Source organism: Panicum hallii, chromosome 1 (assembly GCF_002211085.1).
Source record: "Panicum hallii strain FIL2 chromosome 1, PHallii_v3.1, whole genome shotgun sequence".
Taxonomy (NCBI): domain Eukaryota; kingdom Viridiplantae; phylum Streptophyta; class Magnoliopsida; order Poales; family Poaceae; genus Panicum; species Panicum hallii.
In genome coordinates, this window is record NC_038042.1 from 2935179 (window position 1) to 2957485 (window position 22307).

General features: G+C 44.4%; 5 protein-coding genes across 5 annotated transcripts; 2 read left to right on the forward strand and 3 right to left on the reverse strand.

The window, feature by feature from the left end:
- Positions 1 to 407: 407 nt before the first annotated feature.
- Positions 408 to 3557, forward strand: LOC112878788 (probable arabinose 5-phosphate isomerase). The gene is made up of 3 exons (XM_025943003.1): positions 408 to 1236; positions 2239 to 2462; positions 3009 to 3557. The coding sequence occupies exons 1-3, from the start codon at positions 580 to 582 to the stop codon at positions 3163 to 3165; spliced, it is 1038 nt and encodes a 345-aa protein (XP_025798788.1). The 5' UTR covers positions 408 to 579; the 3' UTR covers positions 3166 to 3557.
- Positions 3558 to 3739: 182 nt separating this feature from the next.
- Positions 3740 to 7247, reverse strand: LOC112878789 (single-stranded DNA-binding protein WHY2, mitochondrial). Its single transcript, XM_025943004.1, has 8 exons — positions 7087 to 7247; positions 5986 to 6071; positions 5787 to 5884; positions 5616 to 5708; positions 5386 to 5480; positions 5231 to 5304; positions 4741 to 4829; positions 3740 to 4241 (listed from the first exon to the last, which is right to left on the reverse strand). Exons 1-8 carry the CDS (start codon positions 7122 to 7124, stop codon positions 4125 to 4127), a joined length of 690 nt encoding a protein of 229 aa, XP_025798789.1. The 5' UTR covers positions 7125 to 7247; the 3' UTR covers positions 3740 to 4124.
- A 1185-nt stretch (positions 7248 to 8432) lies between these two features.
- On the reverse strand, positions 8433 to 10827 carry LOC112872654 (protein IRREGULAR XYLEM 15-like). The gene is made up of 3 exons (XM_025935726.1): positions 10551 to 10827; positions 9163 to 9932; positions 8433 to 9062 (listed from the first exon to the last, which is right to left on the reverse strand). The coding sequence occupies exons 1-3, from the start codon at positions 10569 to 10571 to the stop codon at positions 8804 to 8806; spliced, it is 1050 nt and encodes a 349-aa protein (XP_025791511.1). The 5' UTR covers positions 10572 to 10827; the 3' UTR covers positions 8433 to 8803.
- A 364-nt stretch (positions 10828 to 11191) lies between these two features.
- On the reverse strand, positions 11192 to 14859 carry LOC112890853. The gene is made up of 2 exons (XM_025957755.1): positions 14550 to 14859; positions 11192 to 11842 (listed from the first exon to the last, which is right to left on the reverse strand). The coding sequence occupies exons 1-2, from the start codon at positions 14706 to 14708 to the stop codon at positions 11477 to 11479; spliced, it is 525 nt and encodes a 174-aa protein (XP_025813540.1). The 5' UTR covers positions 14709 to 14859; the 3' UTR covers positions 11192 to 11476.
- Positions 14860 to 16323: 1464 nt separating this feature from the next.
- Positions 16324 to 22230, forward strand: LOC112878774 (protein PECTIC ARABINOGALACTAN SYNTHESIS-RELATED-like). The gene is made up of 11 exons (XM_025942989.1): positions 16324 to 16823; positions 16936 to 16986; positions 17083 to 17173; positions 18516 to 18592; positions 19038 to 19126; positions 20061 to 20180; positions 20454 to 20570; positions 20701 to 20844; positions 20937 to 21060; positions 21181 to 21372; positions 21571 to 22230. Exons 1-11 carry the CDS (start codon positions 16479 to 16481, stop codon positions 21928 to 21930), a joined length of 1710 nt encoding a protein of 569 aa, XP_025798774.1. The 5' UTR covers positions 16324 to 16478; the 3' UTR covers positions 21931 to 22230.
- The last annotated feature ends 77 nt before the right edge of the window (positions 22231 to 22307 follow it).

A 22307-nucleotide genomic window follows, 5' to 3' on the forward strand; every position in this document is an offset into this window, starting at 1 on the left:
ACAGTGCTTCAAGATCCCAGAGTGATGCAAGTTGAGGCTTCGGTACCAGGTCAATAAAAAAACGTGAGAGTCTAAAAGCACTTGATGGCGGTACAAAGAGAGCAAATGCAACAATTTATTCTTATATAGGGTCCTAAGCTTGGTTCAGGTGCTTAGATTTTACTTATTCACCATGTCCTAATTAGCAATTCTTTTGGGGTAATATTTGAATATTGTCAAAATTTTACTCCTCCAACAAGTATCTAATTTTGATTGAAGATAAATTGACAGCTCCAAAATTAATAAAACACAGGTTAAATCGGTTAAGCACGTGTACGCTGGATTTGTATATATATATATATATATTTTTTGCATTTTTCCCTCGAAATAAATAGGGCTCGATCTTGCTTGCCACATTCACACAGTTTCAATTGCTCGCTCGCACGCGCAAACGCCGCCTCTTCCTCCTCCCATCCTCCCCCCGACATTCGCCGCACCCGTTTCCCCAGATCCCAAGGAACGAACCAGCCCACACCTCTCGCCGCGGCATTTCCTCGAACATCCCGCGCGCGCGCGGGCGCCCCGCCGCCGCCGCCGCCCATGGGCTCCCTCCCGGTTAACGCCTCGCCGGAATTCGCCGCGCAGAGGCGCGCCACGGTGTCGGCGTCGGACCTGGCGCCGCTCTTCTCCACGCAGCGCCGGCACCTGGACCACTTCTTCGACCGCCTCGACATGTCGCAGGCGGCGGCGTTCGCGCAGGCGCTGCTCGACGCGCCCGGGGCCGTCTTCTTCACGGGCGTCGGCAAGTCCGGCATCGTGGCGCGGAAGATCGCGCAGACGCTGGCGTCGCTGGGCTTCGCGCGGGCCGGCTTCCTGGCCCCCGTCGACGCGCTCCACGGCGACATCGGCGCGCTCTTCCCCGGGGACGTGCTCGTGCTGCTCTCCAAGTCCGGCGCCTCCGACGAGCTGCTCGCGCTCGCGCCCTGCGCGCGCGCCAAGGGCGCCCACCTCATCTCGCTCACCTCGGCGGCGTCGGGGGCCGACTGCCCGCTCGCCGCCGCCTGCGACCTCAACGTGCACCTGCCGCTGCAGGGGGAGGTATGCCCCTTCGGCCTCGCGCCCGTCACCTCCACCGCCATCCAGATGGTGTTCGGGGACACCGTCGTCGCTGCCATAATGGAGGCGCGCCGACTCTCCAGGGACCAGTACGCCTCCAACCACCCCGCCGGCAAGATTGGCAAGACCCTCATCTTTAAGGTAACTACCTCTGACACAATCACACAAACTAAAACAGGCTACCCACGCATTACTTTGTTCAGAACGCACTTGCAATGATCTTGTGCTGCCACCCCCGTGGGAAACATCAGATCTCAAATGCTTGTTACTACTAAGATTCCCAAATTGTTCCTTGGGAAAAAAAATGGAGATTCATTACTATTGCGTGTCGGTGGGATTGGTTCTGTAGATTTCCCTGTGAAATGCTCTTTATTATTGGATAGTTTTGTCACTATCCACCGACATTTTGTTTCTGTCTATCGTTACCTGTCACCATCTTTTCATATGGGACGATATTATGCACATGCCATTTAAAACCTGTCTTTTTCATTGTCGCAAGAAAAACAACAAGAAAAGGACTCATCATTTGCGTGCGTTGCCCATTGTTTAATAGTGACAGGTTTTAACAAATTTCGTAGCGCTGAGTTATAAGTAAGGCAGGTCTTTTAGACTATGAATGAGGTGTGTCTTTTAAACTATATGTTCTTATGCAAACCGCAAACGTTCTGTAGGTTAAGGCGGGTCTGTGGGATTGGTTCTGTAGATTGCCCTGTTATTATGAAACCGACATTTTTTTTCTGTCTATCGTTGTCTGTCACCATCTTCATATGGAACGATCTTATGCACATACCATTTAAATCCTGTCTTTTTCATTGTCGCAAGAAAAACAACAAAAAAATGTCTCATCATTTGCGTGCATTATTGATTGTTTAATAGTGACAGTTTTTAACAAATTTTGTAGCTCTGAGTTATGAATAAGGCGGGGTGTGTTCGTGACATGACATATTTGAATGAAAGTCTTGTACTCTTGTTAATGTGGAAAGTAGTTACTGAATGCGAAAACAAGGGTATATTTTGTTTCTTCAAAATTACTACTATCTGATTTCTGTGGGTCTTGTTATTGATCCAGCATGCTATCATTTTCTTTTCCTTTGGGTGAGGCATATCTTTTATACTATATGTTCTTATGCAAACACCCTGCAGGTTAAGGATGTTATGAAGAAACAGAATGAACTTCCTCTGTGCAAGGAGGGAGATATGATAATGGACCAACTCACAGAGCTCACCAGTAAAGGTTGTGGGAGTCTGCTTGTGGTTGATGAAGAGCATCATTTGATTGGCACCTTCACTGATGGCGATCTCCGCCGTACATTGAAGGCAAGCGGGCCAGCTATTTTCAGTCTCACAGTTGGAGAGATGTGCAACAGGTTTGCCAATATTACCTTGCTATTGTTACTGGTCCTTTGTTAATTATTTCTTGTAAGTATGAGGTGGTAGTTATATGACACTGAAATCGTTCTAGTACATCTGGGATTTAGAGCCTGGCACCGCCCCTTTGGTTTGCTGTAAACTGAATCGCTTGTTTTCCTGCCAGCTTATCTTTTTTGGCCTATTGTTTAGTCCAATTTCTGAAATTATGTTGTTTTGTTAAACCATTTAATTTACATGTATTAACTTTACAGGTGCAATACTATGGAAATATAATACTGGGCCATAACATCGATGGCTGGCATAATTTAAATGGCAGGATAAAATGTTGAAAAAAAATGTATTGCGAACAATTATGAAATAGCTGAGTTCCCTATAAATTCAATACATTATTATAGTAAATTAGACTCAGAACATTATGCTAATGAACACTATCAAAGAAGGAAAATAAATGTGCTGGTTACAATATCCACTTACTTAGTGTAGATAATGCTGACTTCCTTGTATTTGTGATGTCCTGTGTTCTGTTGCATTTTATCTTACAGGAATCCAAGGACAATCACCGCGGATGCAATGGCAGTCGAAGCCATGGAGAAGATGGAATCACCTCCTTCACCTGTGCAGTTCTTGCCTGTTGTCGACGACAACAATGTCGTGTGTGGGATCATTACACTGCACGGATTGGTCTCTGCCGGATTGTAGACTTCTGTGGTCATCACCTTCTGCTGGATTACATGTTTTTTGTACCAGCTTACCGGGTTCTTAATGATTCAGTTTGTCTGCGTCTATTTGGCTCTAGGCTGCCAATTGCATGTATTCTTGCCGTTCAGTTTAAACCTGAACGCGTTTTGTTGCTACGGTATCATGTGTAGCTGTCAATGTACCCTTATGTATAGTGTTTGGTAAGAGGAATACGCTCCTCAAGGCGTTTTATCGCAACAGTGTCACGTGTAGCCTAGACTGTCAGTTTAACCTTATGTGTAGTTGGCTGCTTGTGTATGTGTCGTACCCTGTTCTGTAAATGATTGTGAATGTTGAGACATTTCAATGCTGTTGAGCAAGCAGAAGCTGTAGCCCCACAAACCTTATTGATCCTTTCAATTCTTGTGTAGGGTTGACAGTGTTGGTGTTTATCTAAATTCTTTATCTGTGGCAGACTGGTCTCACGCATTTTGCCTGACTGCTCCGTGTCCAAATGCAAGTAGTATCATCTGTTCTAGTCTTCTAAATTACAGATTGCATCGTGCCGATTGATGAACACCAAGCACAGACATCATTTACAGGAAACCGTAGTGCTACCAGCTCAGTCGACTAGAAACATGCACTTAGTAGCTGTTCTAGTCTTCTAAATTACAGATTGCATCGTGCCGATTGATGAACACCAAGCACAGACATCATTTACAGGAAACCGTAGTGCTACCAGCTCAGTCGACTAGAAACATGCACTTAGTAGGCATGGTGAAGTTATACATGCACTGAACAAACACAATGGTCCATGCTCCATCGGGCCTTCAATCTCAAGTTCCAGAAATCTAACGCAGACTGTTCTGAGTCGATCAGGAGGGAGGTACAATCAACGCACACCAATGTTCCAAACTTTGCAGCAGCAACTTCGTAATGATGCCCAAAATACTACATCATCTAGCTGCTACAAGGAAGCTTCACCTTTCCCATTCAGAATCCGGGTGTGGACGCTCCACCCGGGGCTTGCTGCTAGTTAGGGGAGCTGGATGGTGCGTCAAGACCTGATCCCAGCCCATGATGTGTGGCAACGCAAACTGCACGAATACAAAGAAAGAGCAGTCAAAAGCATGAATAAACCATATGCAATATATACAATGAATGAAGAGGAGAATCAATAAATAACAGTGGCATGTGTACTAGTTTTAAGAGCGTTCTGACTTGTGTGCACCAAAGTGAAGTTCGAGATCTTAGAAAATGTATATGCCTGAACACACTACCTAGTCATGGGCTTCATGCTTTCATGGCACTACTGGTTGAGTAGGCAGGCAGATGATAATAGACATAAGCTATCATTTACAGGTGCAGATAAGAAAATGGATCCATGTAAACCGGCATGCCCTTTCTTCAATGAAGAGCTTTGACGGAAACATGACACCAAAATCTATTGATTCTTAGACGGAAACATGACACCAAAATCTATTGATTCTTAGTCATTTATTGGCATGGCCTAGCTTAATTGGACAGTGGCATAAACAAACTTTTTAATGGTTCATATAACTTTGATAGATTGCAAATGCAAATATTGCAACTTACACTCAGTGCTGTGCGCATCACTGCAAACTCAGCTTTTGTGATAGGGACTGAAAGGCGATCAGTAGTCTTCTGCAAGTTGTTCAGAACGGCTGCAAAAAAATTGTCACACATTTCCAATTAGAACCGATAAGTAGAGAAAGAAAGTTCTAACCAGATACGCAAGGGTACAGAGCAAATAAAAGAACAATGATGTCATAACGTAATGGTAAGTGGTAACTAGCCATAGCAGGAAATTCTGTCAAAATGCTAGCTATAGCAGGAAGCATTTCCTTTTTCATTTTAGGAAGCAGCTTCAACAGTGGCAAGCAAAACCCACAAATCCCAACTTAATATTTGATAAATGGGTAGTGCCTCAATAGTTTTCCTAAGCTTCTCAAACATAATTCCTTTTGGTTAAAGCTTTTAGGCTATGCTCAATATATATGGCGATATCAGGTATCTAACATCACAGAAATGGGCAGTTGAAAAATGCAATGTAAGAGTCACTTACTTATATTAACAAAGTAACCGCTATCACTGCCAAGGGGAGTAATCGACAGAGATTTTTTCACCTGTCCTTCATGACTTGAACACAAAAGGGTTGGTGTTAGAAGGCTAATATAAAAACACAGGTTACCTGTCTGATCACGCAATACTATCACAAACCTTGATTTCATGGACGGATCATGGAAAAACTCACAGGAGTCAGCAGGCCCAAGACTTATCAAGCTTCCAACTTCAGTAGGTGACAGAGCAAAAAGCTACATAATAGACGTTCCACGATCATAAAATTAAGGCACATGTGATTGGAATAAAGAGTAATAAGTCTTCATTAGAGTAGTTTTCTTCAACAGGAAATTTAATTTCACAAAACTAATAAAGAAAAATAATCTTACCTGTTTCTTTGTATAGTCATACTTCCTTTGTCCAACAGCAGGAAAGAATGTCAACATTACTGATCCATTTCTGTTCATCCGAGATCCTCCAGACTAATGAAACAAAGAAATTATGTTTTGAAGGAAGAACAATGTATGCCCAAAAAAACAAACAAGTAAAAGGAAACATACTTCCATTTTGCTGAAACTTGGCAGTATAGGATGAATAGAAAGTGCAGCCTTTCCCTTGAATACAGTATAGCTTGCAAATTTTTTACCAGACAGGTTCTCTGCACAAAGGGATTAAGCAGGCATCTTATCATGCAAGCAATATCGATACTAGCACTCAGCATGCAGAAGGCTGATTTATAACTAGTGACAAAGGTTTCACCATCAAGATTTCCTGCTGAAGTTGAGACAGCTTGTTGGAATGTCAACGAACCACTCCAAAGAGGTTCTTTTAGATCAAAACCTCTCCTGCGAAAGGAAAACAGGTTTTAATAACTTACAATAGTAACTTAGCTTCGCATCTACCAATATATTGAAGACAACAGTAGGCTCAAATGTTGAATTAAGTCAAGCAGGGAAAAGGGTTGCAGAAACATACAGCAGCAAAGGAATGGCTTGAATATGGCATTAGGATTCAGTGATTTTGTTTTAATTAAGAACTTTGCATAATGTTGACCACCGACCACATCCATTGATACTTGATAAATTAAAATGGGAACTACACGAACATATGAAAAGCAGAAGAATAATAGAAATGATCATCCACATACAAACAGCTAATTTGCAGCAAGACTTTTGTTCTCATGATCACGCAACAACATTAATTTCGACCCTCAATATATTCTTAATAGTTTTAAGTTTGTTCATAATGATTTCTCTGACAAGGTCCATTCTTCATCCAATGCATTAGGCACACAAAACAAATGACACATTAGCACTTCAGGCAAACTGATTTACACAGGAGACAAGATATCTCAGCACTCAGGACAATCACATTCAGAAAACCAAATAATATTGATGTCTGTGTTAAGTAACAGTACAATTATAAAACGTAACTCCAGTTGCTAGTACTTAAGGTGCAAATAAGTAATGAGCCGCTATACATCGCTGCGCAATGTCATGAAGGAAAGTGCGGCTCAGGCTCAGCATGGGGAGGAGAAAATCCCTCTTTCCACAGCGAGAACTCCATCTACTACAACAAACATCATTAGTGGAAGCGAGGACAAAAGGAAACGCACCTGTACATAAACCCTACCCCTAAACCCCCCTAAAACCCCGGTCACTCTAACTACAACAGCAGGCACAGAACGCGCCCGGCCACACCTGATCAACGAGCCCGCTGGCGCTGAGAACACCAAGCATCACGCCCCGCAATAACGCACCCGGATACAGGAATGGCACTGCGGCGGCGGCGGCGAGGGTCCGCTCCGGGAAGCGGGGGATGGGGGGAGAGAAAGGGTTAGGGTTTCGGGTCGCGGCTCACCTGGAGGCGGGGGGGAGGAAGCGGGAGAGCCGCAGCATCGTCTCGTCGCCTTGGTGGTCGCGGCGGCGGAGGGGAGCAGAGCGAGCGCCGGAGAATGGGGGAGTGAGCGAGTTTCGTCTCACTGCGGCGGCAGGCCAAGGCGCGGCGTCTGTCTCGGGGACCGTGTAGCAGTGGCGACGTCTTTACGGGCCGAAACCTCAAGGTGGGCTGCCGTTGCCACTCTAAAGCCCAAAAACTAGCCTCTTAGTCTAATGCTGGGAAAAATTCTTTTTACCTTCTGAACTTTAGGATTAATCCGCATTTTCTCCCTTAACAATAAAACTATTTACCTGAACTTCTTAAACTCACCATGCCGGACACATATCTGTCTGGATTCTCTTAGCGGTTTCTCTCATTTTTTATATTTATTTTAGCTGTATCTTTCAAATATCATAGTAAATCAAAAAAAATTATAAAATTGAAAATACAATTTTTTGGACTCCACATTAGCAGATCTATGCAGTGAACATATTATATAATATAATTTAATAAAAAAAATTATTGTACTTTTAGATATATAGTTTTCTATAATTAATTCATAACTACAGTTTTCGTGATCCAATTATAGTTAAATTTTTATAAGGGGCTAATCATTATATTCTTGAGCTGTACTAAAATTTTCATATTTATTGAATCATGTACGCTTGAGCAACTAAATTCCAAGCTATATCAGAGACTCTTCAGTTTCTCAAGCATACATGATTCAATGAGTATGAAATTTTTACTATAGCTTAAACATATAATTATTAGCCCATCATAAAAATTTCACCATAATTGGACCATGGAACTGTAGCTATGAATTAATTATAGAAAATTATATATCTAAAAGTACAATAAATTTTTTTACTAAATTATATCATATCATATGTTCACTGCATGTATTTACTGATATGTTCACTGCATATATCTTCTCATGTGGAGTCCAATAAAATTGAATTTTCTATTTTATGATTCTTTGTAATTTGCTATCATTTTTTAAAGATTCAGCCATAATAAACATAAAATAAAAGGAGAGAAACCAGGCAAAGAGAAACACGGATTCGTCCCAAAATTCATGGAGGTAAAAGAAAACTTTTTTTTCTTAGTTCTGCATAATTAGACCCCATTTGAACATTTTAAAGAATCAGCGCATGTCGCCCGAACAAAGGCCAGTCATAATTAGACCCGATGGGAACAAAGGCAATAATCCGTAGTCCAGTTCCTTTTCTTTTGCCCTGGCTCGATAGAACGCTTGCTTACCCCTGGCAATCTGAGCAGGACCACTGCTGCACCGCTCTTTCAAAATCCTCGAGGGGATCATCGTGAAATAAAATGGAAAAAGAAAAAGGGCAATTTCTTTTCATGCCAGGCACCACAATTTGGTTTATTCGAGGGGAGAAAATCGTTGGGCCACAGTACATGTGATGTGAGAGCTCGATTTGTTCGTCATTGAGACGCTCCATCAGTCATGGCCTCTTGCTCCCCTGATTCTCAATTGTGCGAGTCCGATCCCTTGCATTCCCCTTTCTTCTTCGAGGACATCCGCAACTCCCATTTGCTTGGACGAGACTAGGGCACGATGGATTTTACAGATGGTCACACGCATTAACATTTGTTTGCGCATCATGCATCACAAAAATGGAGCAGGAGACTAGTTCACTAGACGGGGAGGAGAGAACGAAGGGGGCAAGTGGCTAGCTTAGTTGGATTTCTTGGCTGGCGGGCCGCAGAAGGCCTCCCGGTTGGCGGCGCCGCCGCCGCGGACGAGGAAGTGCCCGAGCGACGGCGTGGTGGTCCCCGTCACCCGGTTCTCCTCGCACAGGAACTCCCGCCCGCACGCGCGCTCCACCTCCCGCTCGTAGTCGTGCACCAGCACCTCCGTCTCCGCGCCCTTGGTCCGCGCCATCACCGCCGCCGAGTAGATCGCCGACATCCTCCCCGGCGACCCCTCCGTGAACCTTCACATCATAATCAATTAGCTTGTCAATTGGCTTGCTTACCGATCCAAGAAACTATGGACGACGCACGCGACACGCGTGGCGCATCGCTGGCTCGTACCCGCGCGGGCCGTCGACGAGGATGATGTCCCAGGCGACGTCGTAGAGCTGGTTGGGGAGGTCGTTGATGGCGAGGCGGCACTCGGAGAAGAGCAGGTTCTGGACGGGGCGGCACTCGGCGGCGCGCGCGGCGCGGGCGGCGTCGAGGAGGTCGGGGAGCTCGCGCACCGCCGTGGCGTAGGCCACGTCGTAGGCCTCCAGCCCCGGGTGCTTGCCCTCCAGGTGCGCCACGTAGTAGGGGTTCTCGTCCAGGAACACGGTGCGCCCGCCGTGGTTCAGCGCCCGCCACAGCGGCGTCTCCGCGCCCAGCCCGAACACCAGCATGTTGCACGGCGCGCGCCGCCGCAGCACCGACGCGATCGCGCGCACGTCCGGCTCCGGCATGCACCCCGACGAGTTCCCCGCCGCCGCCGCGTACTGCACCAGCGCGTCGAACACGTACAGCGGCAGGCCAGCCTCCGCGACGGCGGCGCCTCCTCCGCCGCCGCCGCCCGAAGCCGCGGCGGCGGTGACCGTGAACAGCGTCGCCTGGTACGCCGCCGCGGCCGAGGCGCGCGCCGTGGAGAACACGGTGAGGAGGGACACACAGGTGAACAGGGCCAGGAAGATCACCAGCCACAGGCACCGGGACCAGCCAAGAAACGACATGGGGGATGTCGGCGCCACGGCGTTCGCCACCTTGTTCGAGGACGTGTGCACGACGAGCAGCCTCGGCCCGGCCATTGCCTTCATTTCTTCCTCCTCCTCTGGCTCTGTGTGCTTGTGTTGTGTCTGGAGTGAAGGCTAATAAGGTTTAGTAGATGAGGGTGGTGTGCGGATGGAATGTTCGCTCACACTGACATTGAGAGATCAGAGTTGGCAAGGAAGAAAGGAATGGAGGTTGGGATGGGATTGGGGGTTGGGGTAGACAGCAGGCCAAAGCTAGCTGAATTAAGCAAAGTTAAATAAGCGTATGTTGGATTAGTAGTTGGCATGTTTGGCAGGAAAGCAAGCTCGGTTAAAAATTGCTTGAGGGTTGCAACCTGCATGCTTTGCTTCAGAATGGCTCAAATTTGGGTAGGTTTTGATGGCACTCTTTGATTTTGACACCAAATCTTTCTTATAAAATAGGCTATACGATGTCTTGTTTTAACCACTTTTTAGAAATGAAAATGTACACAAAGACCGCATTGAATGTGTACTTCTTTTTTTTGCCAGATATTCTGTTAAATTAAATGAAAATATTTTTAAGTTCCTACTATTGAAATTTCTGAGTACCAAAAAGGCCCATTAAAATGGGAATGAGCTGAATATGGATATTCCCTGAACAACCTAGTCATGATACTTTCTTAGAAAGAGTGAGGAATATGGTTTTGGGTGTGAAACACACAATGCCAAATCTGCCATTACCTGATGATAGAAGAGCATCATTAACTGCTCGAAAAGCTACAGAAGATGACACCTGGTTTTAGGAGGACAACCAGCAGCTTTCTGGCCATCACCAGTCACATGAAACAACAGCAGCCAACACAGCATATCAGGTTTGGTGAGAAGAAAATGTTGATGAAAAGGAGACTGAAAATTCCTCTGGCTGATCGCAAGATGCTATCAGCAAACACTTGGAATGTAAGCCACGGGCGTGCCAGGAGCTAAAGTCTTGCAGATAGGAGGTGGCTGTCAGTCTGTATCTCTCCGTTGCCTTCAAGTAAAGCCTTGGCAAAACCGGGCATGAAACACGCATTGCCCAACCCTTGTGCTGTCCAGAAGGACCAGAACAATTTCATATCTACAGGAGGTAACTCGAAGTCACAACATAAAGTTGTTCACGTCGGTGACAATATCATATGAGCATGGGTTGATCATCCAGACAAAAGATTAGTTGCTCAAGAGATGCTAAAACATAAAGTGAAAACGAACTTTATAGGAATAGCAGGCAGGGATGGCAATGCTCCATCTCCTTTGCATATTTCTCATAAATACAACTGGTGCACCCAGTTTAACATCTGCGGTGTCCAAGCCAACCGCAAGAAAATTGTTTTGCCACATTCAACTATTGGAATTTGATGACCAAGCCAAACATCTCAACAATTTCCAATTTCCATCAGCAGAAAAGCACAAACACAATACAGGGGATTGAGATGGAAACTTATAGTTCATAACATTTGCCGTTAGGCGTTGGCAATGCATTAGCTTCAACGAACAGAAGATGCATCTCTGGCATCCCTGCAGTAAAGAAGCGATACTCGGAAGAGAACCAAGTTTTTACAAAATCTCACGGGTATCATGATCATCGCCAGGTGTGACCAAAGATATAATACAGCAAGATGTCAGCAGGATCATGCAGTACCGCACCAGTAGGCCAAGTGCTCATCCTTGCGAGATGTGCTATAGAGCCCACCACATTTCAGGCAAATGAAGCTGCTTCCATCGGCAAATGCATCCAGGATGATCTGCTTCCTTCCACTCACGGAAAGAATGCAGGTCTCATCAGAATTCAGCATATCGACAGGGTCTGACCCAGGTCCTTGTCGTGGGTTAGCATTTGTTGACTGTGCCTCTGCTATGGCACATTGGGCAAGCAAAGAGGCAAGCTCATCAACACTAGGACTGGCCTGCAATCTCTGTGCGTAGAGTTCCCGCGCACGGTTCATAGTCTGGATGAGAGCTTGTTCACCACCTTGTGATCTTATGGCTAGGAGAACCTGCATAATTCCATAAGTTCAGAATCAATAACACATAGAAATGAGCCTTCATAAGTTCAGAATCAATAACACATAGAAATGAGCCTTCATGAAACAAGATAAATGAGTTAGACAAGGTAAGATTTGAAAGCTAAATTAAGTACCACATGACCCATCATAATCATCATCATGAAAAGCAACAGTATCAATAAGCCTTATTGGGATATGTAAGAATATCAAAACAAACATCTTCCATAAAATCAAAAAAGAAATTATGCATTCAAATACAAGCAGAATGCTCGTGCCAAATTGCCAGTGTTTGATTCATTGCCAGAATGAGACCTACGAAGTTATTATGGGATATAATTATATCACCACAAGCATTGGATCTCACAGGCGACGGCTAGGGGCATAATCTTATATCGCCAAACTCTTGTTCTGAAAATCAGTTCCGCTTAATACACGCATAGCTAGGGTGCAGGCAGGAAGCACTAATGACATACTGCAGTGTCCCAATTAGGAAGATGCTCACAAAGGTTGAGCATTTTCATTTGACCCATGTGATACATCAGGTAGGATGCTATAGATGTCCAATGCAAACAAGATATGGAAATTCCAAGTTTCCAACACCGCTGAATGACAATACATATGTAGTGAGATTTGGTTAGTCCAATATTGAAATTAGCACCTTAAGACTTGAATAGTTTTATCAGGGTACCAAACACTAACTTATCCGGTATGACTTTCTTCCTGTTCAACTTTTTCCATCTAGATCTTCTAGTTTTACTAATTCCCAGCTATACAAGGTCTTGATGGTCATTTTCAACAGGCCAAATCGTAAATGGTTGACATGGACTGGGAAATAAACATTATCGAATTCGAATGTACTCTGCCCATATGAGTAGGGCGCCACCAGTTTTGCAAATAATATACGTGCATCAAAGCTGACATTGGGTTTAGCTCAAACTCAAGCACATGTAAGCATTTTATCTAAAACAAAATGGTCTCATGAGATGGTAATAATTTGGTCAACAGAAACATAACATTAGCTGAACTTGAAAAATTCACTACATGACAGAAGCAACGCATGTTCCTCAAGCTCAATACAACCTGGCTGCTTGAGCTGAAATTGCACATCCCGACTTTGGGAATACTCAGACAAATCACAGTCTAGAACTCTCCATCATAAACAACATTAATAGTTTAACTACTTCTCCAGATAAAATGCGCACCATACTGAAGGCTCGGAAGAATCATTAAAATTCCACAGTACTTTCGAAAAGGAAGATAATCAATCTCCATGTTGATAGAGGGGAAAAGGAAAAGTGGATTTTGATGACATGCCACTACCCTAAATCAAGTTTCAGAAATACTGAACATGAGACCATACTTCAGTGAGGTACGGGAGTGACAATGTCTCATCCTAACTTTCAAGGGGTGTCATATCCTCAAAAGTCCGGAAAGTAAATACAGAGTATGCATAGTGTATGGATATAATTAACTACAGTAATTCATAGGGTAAACACAAAGTGCATAGTCGGATATTCTATGGATAGAATTAACTACAGTAATTCATATGGAATTCATAAACATGAAATTTTACAGTGGTGCGAGAGAAGGTAAGGCAACTTTCCGCTTCACACAGGATCGATTAAATGTTACTCCTTTACAAATTTCTCTTTTAGGTTTCGCCTCTACATAGCTTAGCCTAGCACCAAGCAACAATGACTATATGTAAAGCCATACGGATAGTCGGATTACTGATTATAGTCACCACATTTTTCCTGACAATTCACTCTCTAGATTGGAAGCAAAATAGGGAAACAAACTCTAATAGAAATGACATAGTGGAGATGAAAATTGTATTGAAACTGACCATTGGCCCTAACTATCAATGCATACAATACCAACAGAGCTAAGCATTCGATAAATGCGGCCTAATCAGCTGGTGTCATCAAATCATCAGAATCAACAGTATAGCAAAGGAATCTGATAGAATGATAAGGATCATTTCGATAGCTTTTCACTACACTGCATATGTTTGTCCAGAACATATGCAGTGTTTACTCACTGTTGTCCAGAAAACTCATTTGTGAACCGAACATTGAAACAGTGAGAGTTTTGTCTGTGAAGAACACAAACAATCAGCATACCGGATGTACAGATTCTGGAACCAAGCGTATTTGGACGAAATATTTCGACAAGCATAAATTACAAGAGCTAAACATGAAATGGCTAAGGAGTGTTTAAGATGTGTGCATAAATCCACTCTTTCTCTTCTTCCTCTTCTTGAAAACCAGAGGACTACTCCTTTTTGCTTGCCTAAGAAACAGGTAGACAGTAAACGAAGGGGATAGCTGCAAAAGCATCAAGGCACCCAAGCACCTAACCAGAATCCTCTAGAACGAATCATACCTAACCAATCCCAAACCCTAAGGCCTAGAACGGATCGCACCTAAACCCCCTTTGCTCCCTCCGGGCAAAACCTCGGGCCGGATGGCAACATGGAGGGAACGACCCTAACCGAGATCGAACTGGGGGAAGCCCACCGCGAATCCGCGATCGCCTAACCGAGCGATCGCTCGCCCTCCGATCCGATGGGTAGCATACAAGACGCGAACCCAGAGAATTCCCCATCCCGTCGCCTCGGGGACGGTGGGAACGAACGCCACACGCAGCACGCGAAATGGGGGCGGAACGGAGGAGGGAAGGAGGAGAGAGGGCTCACCGCCTGCAGCGCGAGGGACGGTTTGCCCTCCTCGAGCAGCGCACGGGCGCGGGACAGCATGCTCCACCCCTCTCCAGCCGCTGCCGGCGCCGGAGCCGGAACCGGATGCTGGGCCGGGGCCTCGGGCGCGGGCTCCATCTCGACGTCGGGCGGGTCCATCGGCGGCGCCCTCGATCTCGCTCGCCGTCTCTCGTGTGCTTTCGCCGCCGGGTGGGGAGCAGCTCGCTGATGGCTGGCGACGGCTGCGGCTGCTGTGCCACGGCTCCAGATGCTTCCAGGTGGGCTGTGGCGGCTTTTGTGTTCGTCTGGTCTTGGTCTAGTAGAGAAAGACGCACAGGAACGGAAACTGCCGCCCGTTTTCCTTTGCTTGATAATAAATAATTTTTTTATAAATTAGAAAATATTTTGACGTTTTGCGAGCACCATCCGGGTAAAAGTTAGGGAATCCCTTCGAATTTCTTTGTAAAAAATAAGAAAAATGTTGGAAGTACTTATTATAATATTAAGACTTAACTACAATTTTTCACGATGAGTTTTTTTATATCGAAGTAGATATCCTCACTCGGAAGAGTTTGTTAGTAATATTATGAAAAATTCTTAATATATTATATTGTTGGCAGTTTTTCTACACTTTCAAGAAAAAAACAGTATAAAATAGTAGTTTGTACCATTAACAAGTCGAAAGCTTGTATTATGGCATCACATGAATAGAAATGTAACTAGAGTTACCACGGATGGCACATAAAATAAATAGATGGCAGGATTGACTACGATAAAGGCAAGAGTCATTAGATCACATAAAAAATGCAATTGATTTTTGCACTATGCAGCTGTATCTTTGTACAATCTCATAAAAAACCACGCACCTATTGATGAAATTAGTAGGGATACTTCTTAGGATTGATAGATATCATAAACATTGTAAAAATGGTCTACCAAAGAGTAATCACTAACTAAATGTACGAGCACGATTATGCCGAGTCGGAGAATGGAGATTCAAATCTGAGGGGATATGTTTTACCACAAGAAACATAATACCTAATTGGCTTTGAGATATTTAGCTAGAAACTGATATTTATAACTATAATGTGTTAGGTTTTAGTTGAGAGTGCACATCCTATGCTTGTTTGCTAACAGTCTTTGTTGTACTGCAAGTATAACTAAGTCGCACAAGCATACATATGAATTGTATAAGCATATTTACCAAAATTATAATTTATCATTTGTAAATAGCTTTATCACTTAATCACGGCTATATTGCAATTGGAGCTATCTCTTTTTTTTATTGACGCTTAAGGTTAGAAATCAGTAGCTCGCCCTGTTTTTTAGAATTTTTATCTTTTCAACGGGACATTATTGCTTCATAAACTCACTAACTTATAACTTATAAACATATAAAAGTTGTTATTTCTTCCTGGCATAATATTTTATGTTCTAATGAGTTAACCATTGTTCATGAAATTTTCTATAACTCGCAATTTGCCCTCATGAGCAAAATATATCGCGGAGAATTTTTTTCACCCATCTTCATTCTAAAAGTAAAATTACTCACGGTTAGTATAGTCTATTTTAAGCACACAAAATAATGTGCACTATATCCGTATATTTATTTTTATTTTTGTGTAAAACATCCAAATAATTCGAAAAGTACAGTTGTTTTGCTTGCAACGTCTGGTAGAGAAAATCAGGCAAAACCCCGGAGGTTTTAGGTAGTATTAAGCCCAAACAAAAAGCAGGCCTTTCTCGGCCCATCTTTCCATCTACACCCCTGCGCTCGACTGATAGCCTGCCGCCGGCTCTGGTCCGCCACCGCTCGCCACGGTCGCGTACTCCACTCCGAGCAGGCTCGTCAGGGAACAGGAAAGCAAGTGCAGACTCCCACTCCCACTCCCGCGCGCCGCGGCCGGCGGCGGCGACGGGGCCGCTGCCATGGCGGAGCTGCGGCACTCGACGGCGGCGCGCGCGTCCAACTCCCCCGCCAAGCGCGACTCCGACGCCTCCGCCGCGTCGTCCCCATTCCTCGCCTCCCCCTCCGCCCGCGGCAGCCGCGGCGGCGACGGAGACGACGGCAAGGACACCCACCGCTCGTCCCCTCTCCTCTCGCACCAACACCACAAGCGCGTCCACCTGCTGACGTCCCCGTTCCGCTCCCTCCTCGCCCTCGAGGACCCCAGGTCCCCTGCCGCCTCGTCCTCCTACCGGATCCTTCTTGCCCTCCTCGCGCTCCTGCTCGCCACCGGCATCTTCTGCGCACCCTTGCTTTGGTCCCGCCTCGTGAGCTGCTGGCCCCCCTACCGAATCTTCACAATGCCATTCAGTTTCGTCAGGATTCTGACTTGCCACTGACATTTTGTTGTTGTTGTTGTTGTTTCCTGTCTGGTCCTAGAACACGCCTTACTTGTGCCACAAGGAGGGGATCACGCTTCATTGCCCTGAGGTGAAGTGTGCTTAATTGGCTAATTGCTGCAGACGTTTTGGGACTCGTGCTTGCTTCAGGAACATTTGGTCTGAAGAATTTCTGCTTTGGGTGCAGACGAAGGAACCCCTCTCGCTATGGGAGAATCCACGTGCTGCCACAACATCTTGGAAGCCCTGTGCAGAGCGACGTAGTGATGAGCCCTCAGGTAAGTCCACCATTCATGTTGCTTGAAGACAACAATATACTCCCTCCGTCCAAAAAGAATGCAACTCTTGCATCTCGAGCAAGTAATTTCAAATTTCACCAAATCTATACAAAATAGTATTAGCATTTATATTACAAAATAAGTATCATTAGATTAATCATTTAATATATTTTATACTAAATCTATTTGGAGACATAAATGTTAGTAATTTTTTGTATAAATTTGGTCAAATTTAAAACTGTTTGACTTCTTGGGGAGTGAGAGTTGCATTCTTTTGGAGACAGAGGGAGTAACATTTTTTTTAAATAAAGGAAAATCCCGGCCTTGAACATTCACATGTGAATGTCTATAGCCGAACGTTACAAGAGTTCTTAGACTCTAGACCTCAAACGAGGATAAAAAATAAGAAAGAAAACTCTAAAACAAAGAAAGAAATCAAGAAGACTAAGCTTCAATCCTTCACTTCGTCCACGTTCCATCCTTGCAAAACCTTTACGCTGCACCAAACCATCACATCACTTGTCTTCTTAGAAACTCGATGTTCGAACTGTCTGATGCCACCGAGGTAACTAAGTCGGATCGAAGGACCTCCAAGACGATGCTCCAAGAAGAAAACGACATCAAAGACGCCGTCGCCGCCTCATCCAGCAAGCCAGAATTGAGTTTTCACCCGGAGATCCATCAAAATTTGTGTAGATAGCGCATCGGCAATGCCTCCAAGAAGGAAATCGGCGCAAGAAGCGTTGCCATTGCCGGCCGGCGTGAGGCCGGACTGGGATTTCTCCTTGCGCTCCCCGAAGCCACCTCCGCACGCCAGCGTCCACCAGGAGCACCTGCCACGGCCAGCCTTCGAGGCCGACTCTCCACCAACGGACTGTAGATGCCATTGCTGCCTTCCAATCCCGCAGTCACTCCGGCATCATGGCCGAGCCTCCCCCCGGACAGGGTCCAGCAGGCACGCCGCCGCCGCGTAGCGGTCGCACGGCCGCCCCGTCATGGTAGCGCCGGGAGGGAGTAACATACAATATACATTTCATCCTTGCTTTATACTGCACGCAATCACTGAAGGTCAGTGACCTTGATTGTGCAAATTTTGACCTCTTGGTTGACTAGTGTACTGTGATGCGGCAAGCAATCTGATAGGCCCGCTAAAACCTGATTTCCCAATTTTTCTAGAAAACACGCCAATTTTTTGTCTGTAGTTCCATGTTAGACGCCAGACTTATGAGACATAAAGGCCTTGTTGTTTGTATAAAAAATGTGCCTTCAAGCATCATCCACCATTTGTTTCCCTTCATGATTGGGTCCTGATGGCTGATGATATCATGTATATATCATGCAGATGTCCCGTCTGAGAAGGAAACCTCTGGGTATATTTTTATTCATGCCGAAGGAGGACTAAACCAGCAACGCATAGCTGTATGTATGCACTTATGTTCTCCTCAGACTCCCTCTCATAGCTGTTTGTGTTAGTTCTGAATATTTGTTTTGATGTTGCAGTTTCTTTTGTAGTCTAAGCTGAATTTTTCTGATACCTATTGATGTCCTCAAACTTTGTTATATGATAATTTTAAAAATATGTTTCAATGTAACTTTGTAACTCCTTTTGATTGCTTGTGTTAGCGGTGACCTAGGAAATCTTGTTTAGAAAAATCCTGTTAAGCAGTGACCTAGGAAATCTTGTTTAGAAAAATCCTGTTGTTTAATATTAGAATCCCTCTTAAGCAGATCATGCCTCTTTCTTGAGCAGTGTTTATTAGTTTTCTAAAATGCACAGAGTTTCAGCTACTTCTGTCAAAAGGTTTAAGTAGCATCAGTGACCCATCAGTTAATTACCCATATTTGGTGTTTTTGGCTTCTGCAGATATGTAATGCTGTTGCTATTGCTAAGATAATGAGTGCAACACTTATTTTGCCAGTTCTGAAGCAGGATCAGATATGGAAAGACCAAACGTAAGTTCCGTTTCCTGTTCTATTATATTTCACTGCTGTTATTCAGGTGATTGTTCTATCATATAAAATCTGGTCCATAAATCTATAGAACTTCTATCTTCTAGAAACTGAACATAGCATTCTACTAGAACACTAAAAATGAACTTCTATTCTTTCACCAAAGCTGCAACCTTGTCAGGGTTATTGAAACTTGAAACTTACTTCTTGTTAGTTGTCAGAAGTCCAAGTGCTCGTGTTCCAAAAATCTGTAATCAAAATACTTTTGCTAAGTAGCCATTTTCTAGGTTAAAATATGCGGAGTAATTATCTGTGTAACATACATCTTTACTGAGTATTAATTTCTTATAGAGGATGATTTGATTTGCTATGCTGTTACTTAATTTTCAAAGTATGTGCTTCTAAATGTGACTGCCTCATTTATTATGCTTCTCCTATGATTATGGTACTGTCTTGTCACAAGAACATCCTGATTGTGGGCTGTATTGGTGAAGCTGTGATTACTGGAAAAAATATACGTGTAGTTGATTAATAAAATATCTACCAAACGTGCCAAAATGTATTTTTGACCTGAAAATTTTGCAGCCATTGATATATAGATCAATATATAGTTGATAAATCAGCTAAGGAAACTCTTGATCTGTGATGTAAATGCATTCAAATAGTATACAGATTATAGAGACTAGGGCTCCAAGGCCCAATCATCTTTGACACATTTGAAGTAGTTGTAGTGGTGAAATTTGCAAGCATGGAAGTTTGCAATATGATGTAACAGTAGGTCTGAAGTTTCCTTGGTTCCATATTGCCACTGTACAGTGAAGTAGTCGCTATGAGATACACCACATATTCATGATTTCCTTAGAGCCCTTTACATATGTTGTGTTTTGCTTTTCTGAAATATTGCCTACATTGTTGGGAACATTTGCCTTTTCTACAGGAAATTTGAAGATATCTTTGATGTCGATCATTTTATAAACTATCTGAAGGATGATGTACGCATTGTCCGAGACATCCCAGACTGGTTCACAGAAAAAGATGAGCTTTTCACCAGCATAAAGTAGGTGCTACATTTTGGTTTGATCATTGTCTTAACTACCTTAACTCAGAAATTGATCTTGCTATATGCAACCACTGTTGACATGGAACTTTGTATATTTCTCACCTCTTTAAATGCCGCTGTGCATATTTTCTTCTAATACTGTAATATGAATGTTTGAGACCAACCGACTTTATTACATTCGTATTTTATTCTATTGCTCCCCCCCCCCCCCCCTCCTCTCTGTTGGACTTTTTTTTTCATAATATGTATTGAATTATGTGTCTATAACAGGCGAACTGTGAAGAACGTTCCAAAATATGCATCTGCCCAATTTTATATTGATAATGTACTTCCAAGGATCAAAGAGAAAAAGATAATGTCCATTAAGCCATTTGTCGACAGGTTGGGGTAGGTAAACATTTGAATGCAATTATTTTTGTAATTCATTCAGTTTTGTTATTCCATGATGTCAGAAAGGTTGCTCTACAATTTATCATATTGGAAGAATCTGAACCTAATGTAAAGCTTCAAATTTCAGGTACGATAATGTTCCGATGGAGATTAACCGGCTAAGATGCAGAGTCAACTACCATGCTCTAAAGTTCCTACCTCATATTGAAGAAATGGCTGATAAGCTTACGGCAAGGATGAGGAACCGAACTGGCAGTGTAAATCCATACATGTAAGCTATAGTTAACTATCTTCTATCCAACCTAGCTGAAGTTTGGCAGTCTCACGTTTGTTTCACTATCAAATATGGCACTTCTTTTGAAGGGCTCTTCATCTGAGATTTGAGAAAGGGATGGTGGGCCTTTCTTTCTGTGATTTTACTGGCACGCGGGAGGAGAAGGAAATGATGGCTGCTTACAGGCAGAAAGAATGGCCAAGGCGCTACAAGGTCAGACAAACCCTGAGAAATCTGTTGTGTTGAGTTTTTCTCTAAAACCTTGAGGACATGAAGTCATGAACCACACACTTTATACCATTTTAACAAATTCCTATTGTTTTGTGCTTGCAGAATGGATCCCATCTATGGCCGCTGGCGCTTCAGAAGAGAAAAGAAGGGCGTTGCCCTCTTGAGCCCGGTGAGATTGCTGTGATCCTGCGAGCACTGGGGTACACGAGTGGAACACAGATATACGTTGCGTCAGGGCAAGTGTATGGCGGCAAGAACCGGATGGCTCCCCTCAGGAACATGTTCCCCAACTTGGTAAGCTCAAATCCACAGCTCAGTTGAAAACACAATTTTCCGCCGTACTCGAAAAAAGGACGGCAAAAGCATTGCATAAACTTTCTGTTTCCTTGAAGCCATGAAACAAGATGGCCATTCTATTCCACCAAGCTAAGACCATCCATACCAGCCAGCCATGGTGATGGTGACCTGCATTGGCATTGCTCATCGCTGCAGGTGACGAAAGAGGAGCTGGCGAGCGCGGAGGAGATGGCGCCGTTCCGGCGGCACGTGACGAGCCTGGCGGCGCTGGACTTCCTGGTGTGCCTGCGGTCGGACGTGTTCGTGATGACGCACGGCGGCAACTTCGCCAAGCTCATTATCGGGGCGCGCCGCTACGCGGGGCACCGCCTCAAGTCGGTGAAGCCGGACAAGGGGCTCATGTCCAAGTCCCTGGGCGACCCCGACATGGGCTGGGCCTCCTTCGCCGAGGACGTCGTCGTCTCGCACCGCACGCGCACGGGCCTCCCGGAGCCCACCTTCCCCAGCTACGATCTCTGGGAGAACCCGCTCACGCCCTGCATGTGCAGGGCCTGACTCAGGACTGAGCCCCTGAGGTCCTGAACCAAACACCTTCTGGAGCCCTTCACCTACTAGAACTACTAGTCAGTTACAATTCCCTGGCCAAGCATTCTCTCATCAGCAGCTATGCTTCCATTCCATTAGCTCAGCATTTGCAATTTCTGCATGTTTTGTGGCCTAATCTGTAGTCTCACATAGATCGGTTCTTGCTGAAAATAGTCCAAGAACTTGGACAGATCAGTGAAAAGATAAAGTATCAGTTGAAACGCTCTCCAAAATTCTCTTCGGATTTGCCAAACAGATCCACTAGACTAATCTTGCCAGAGTGTTTCGGGCCAGAGTTTTGCGGAGACACGAGTACTCCGTAGTAATACTAGATTTGGCTGGCGACA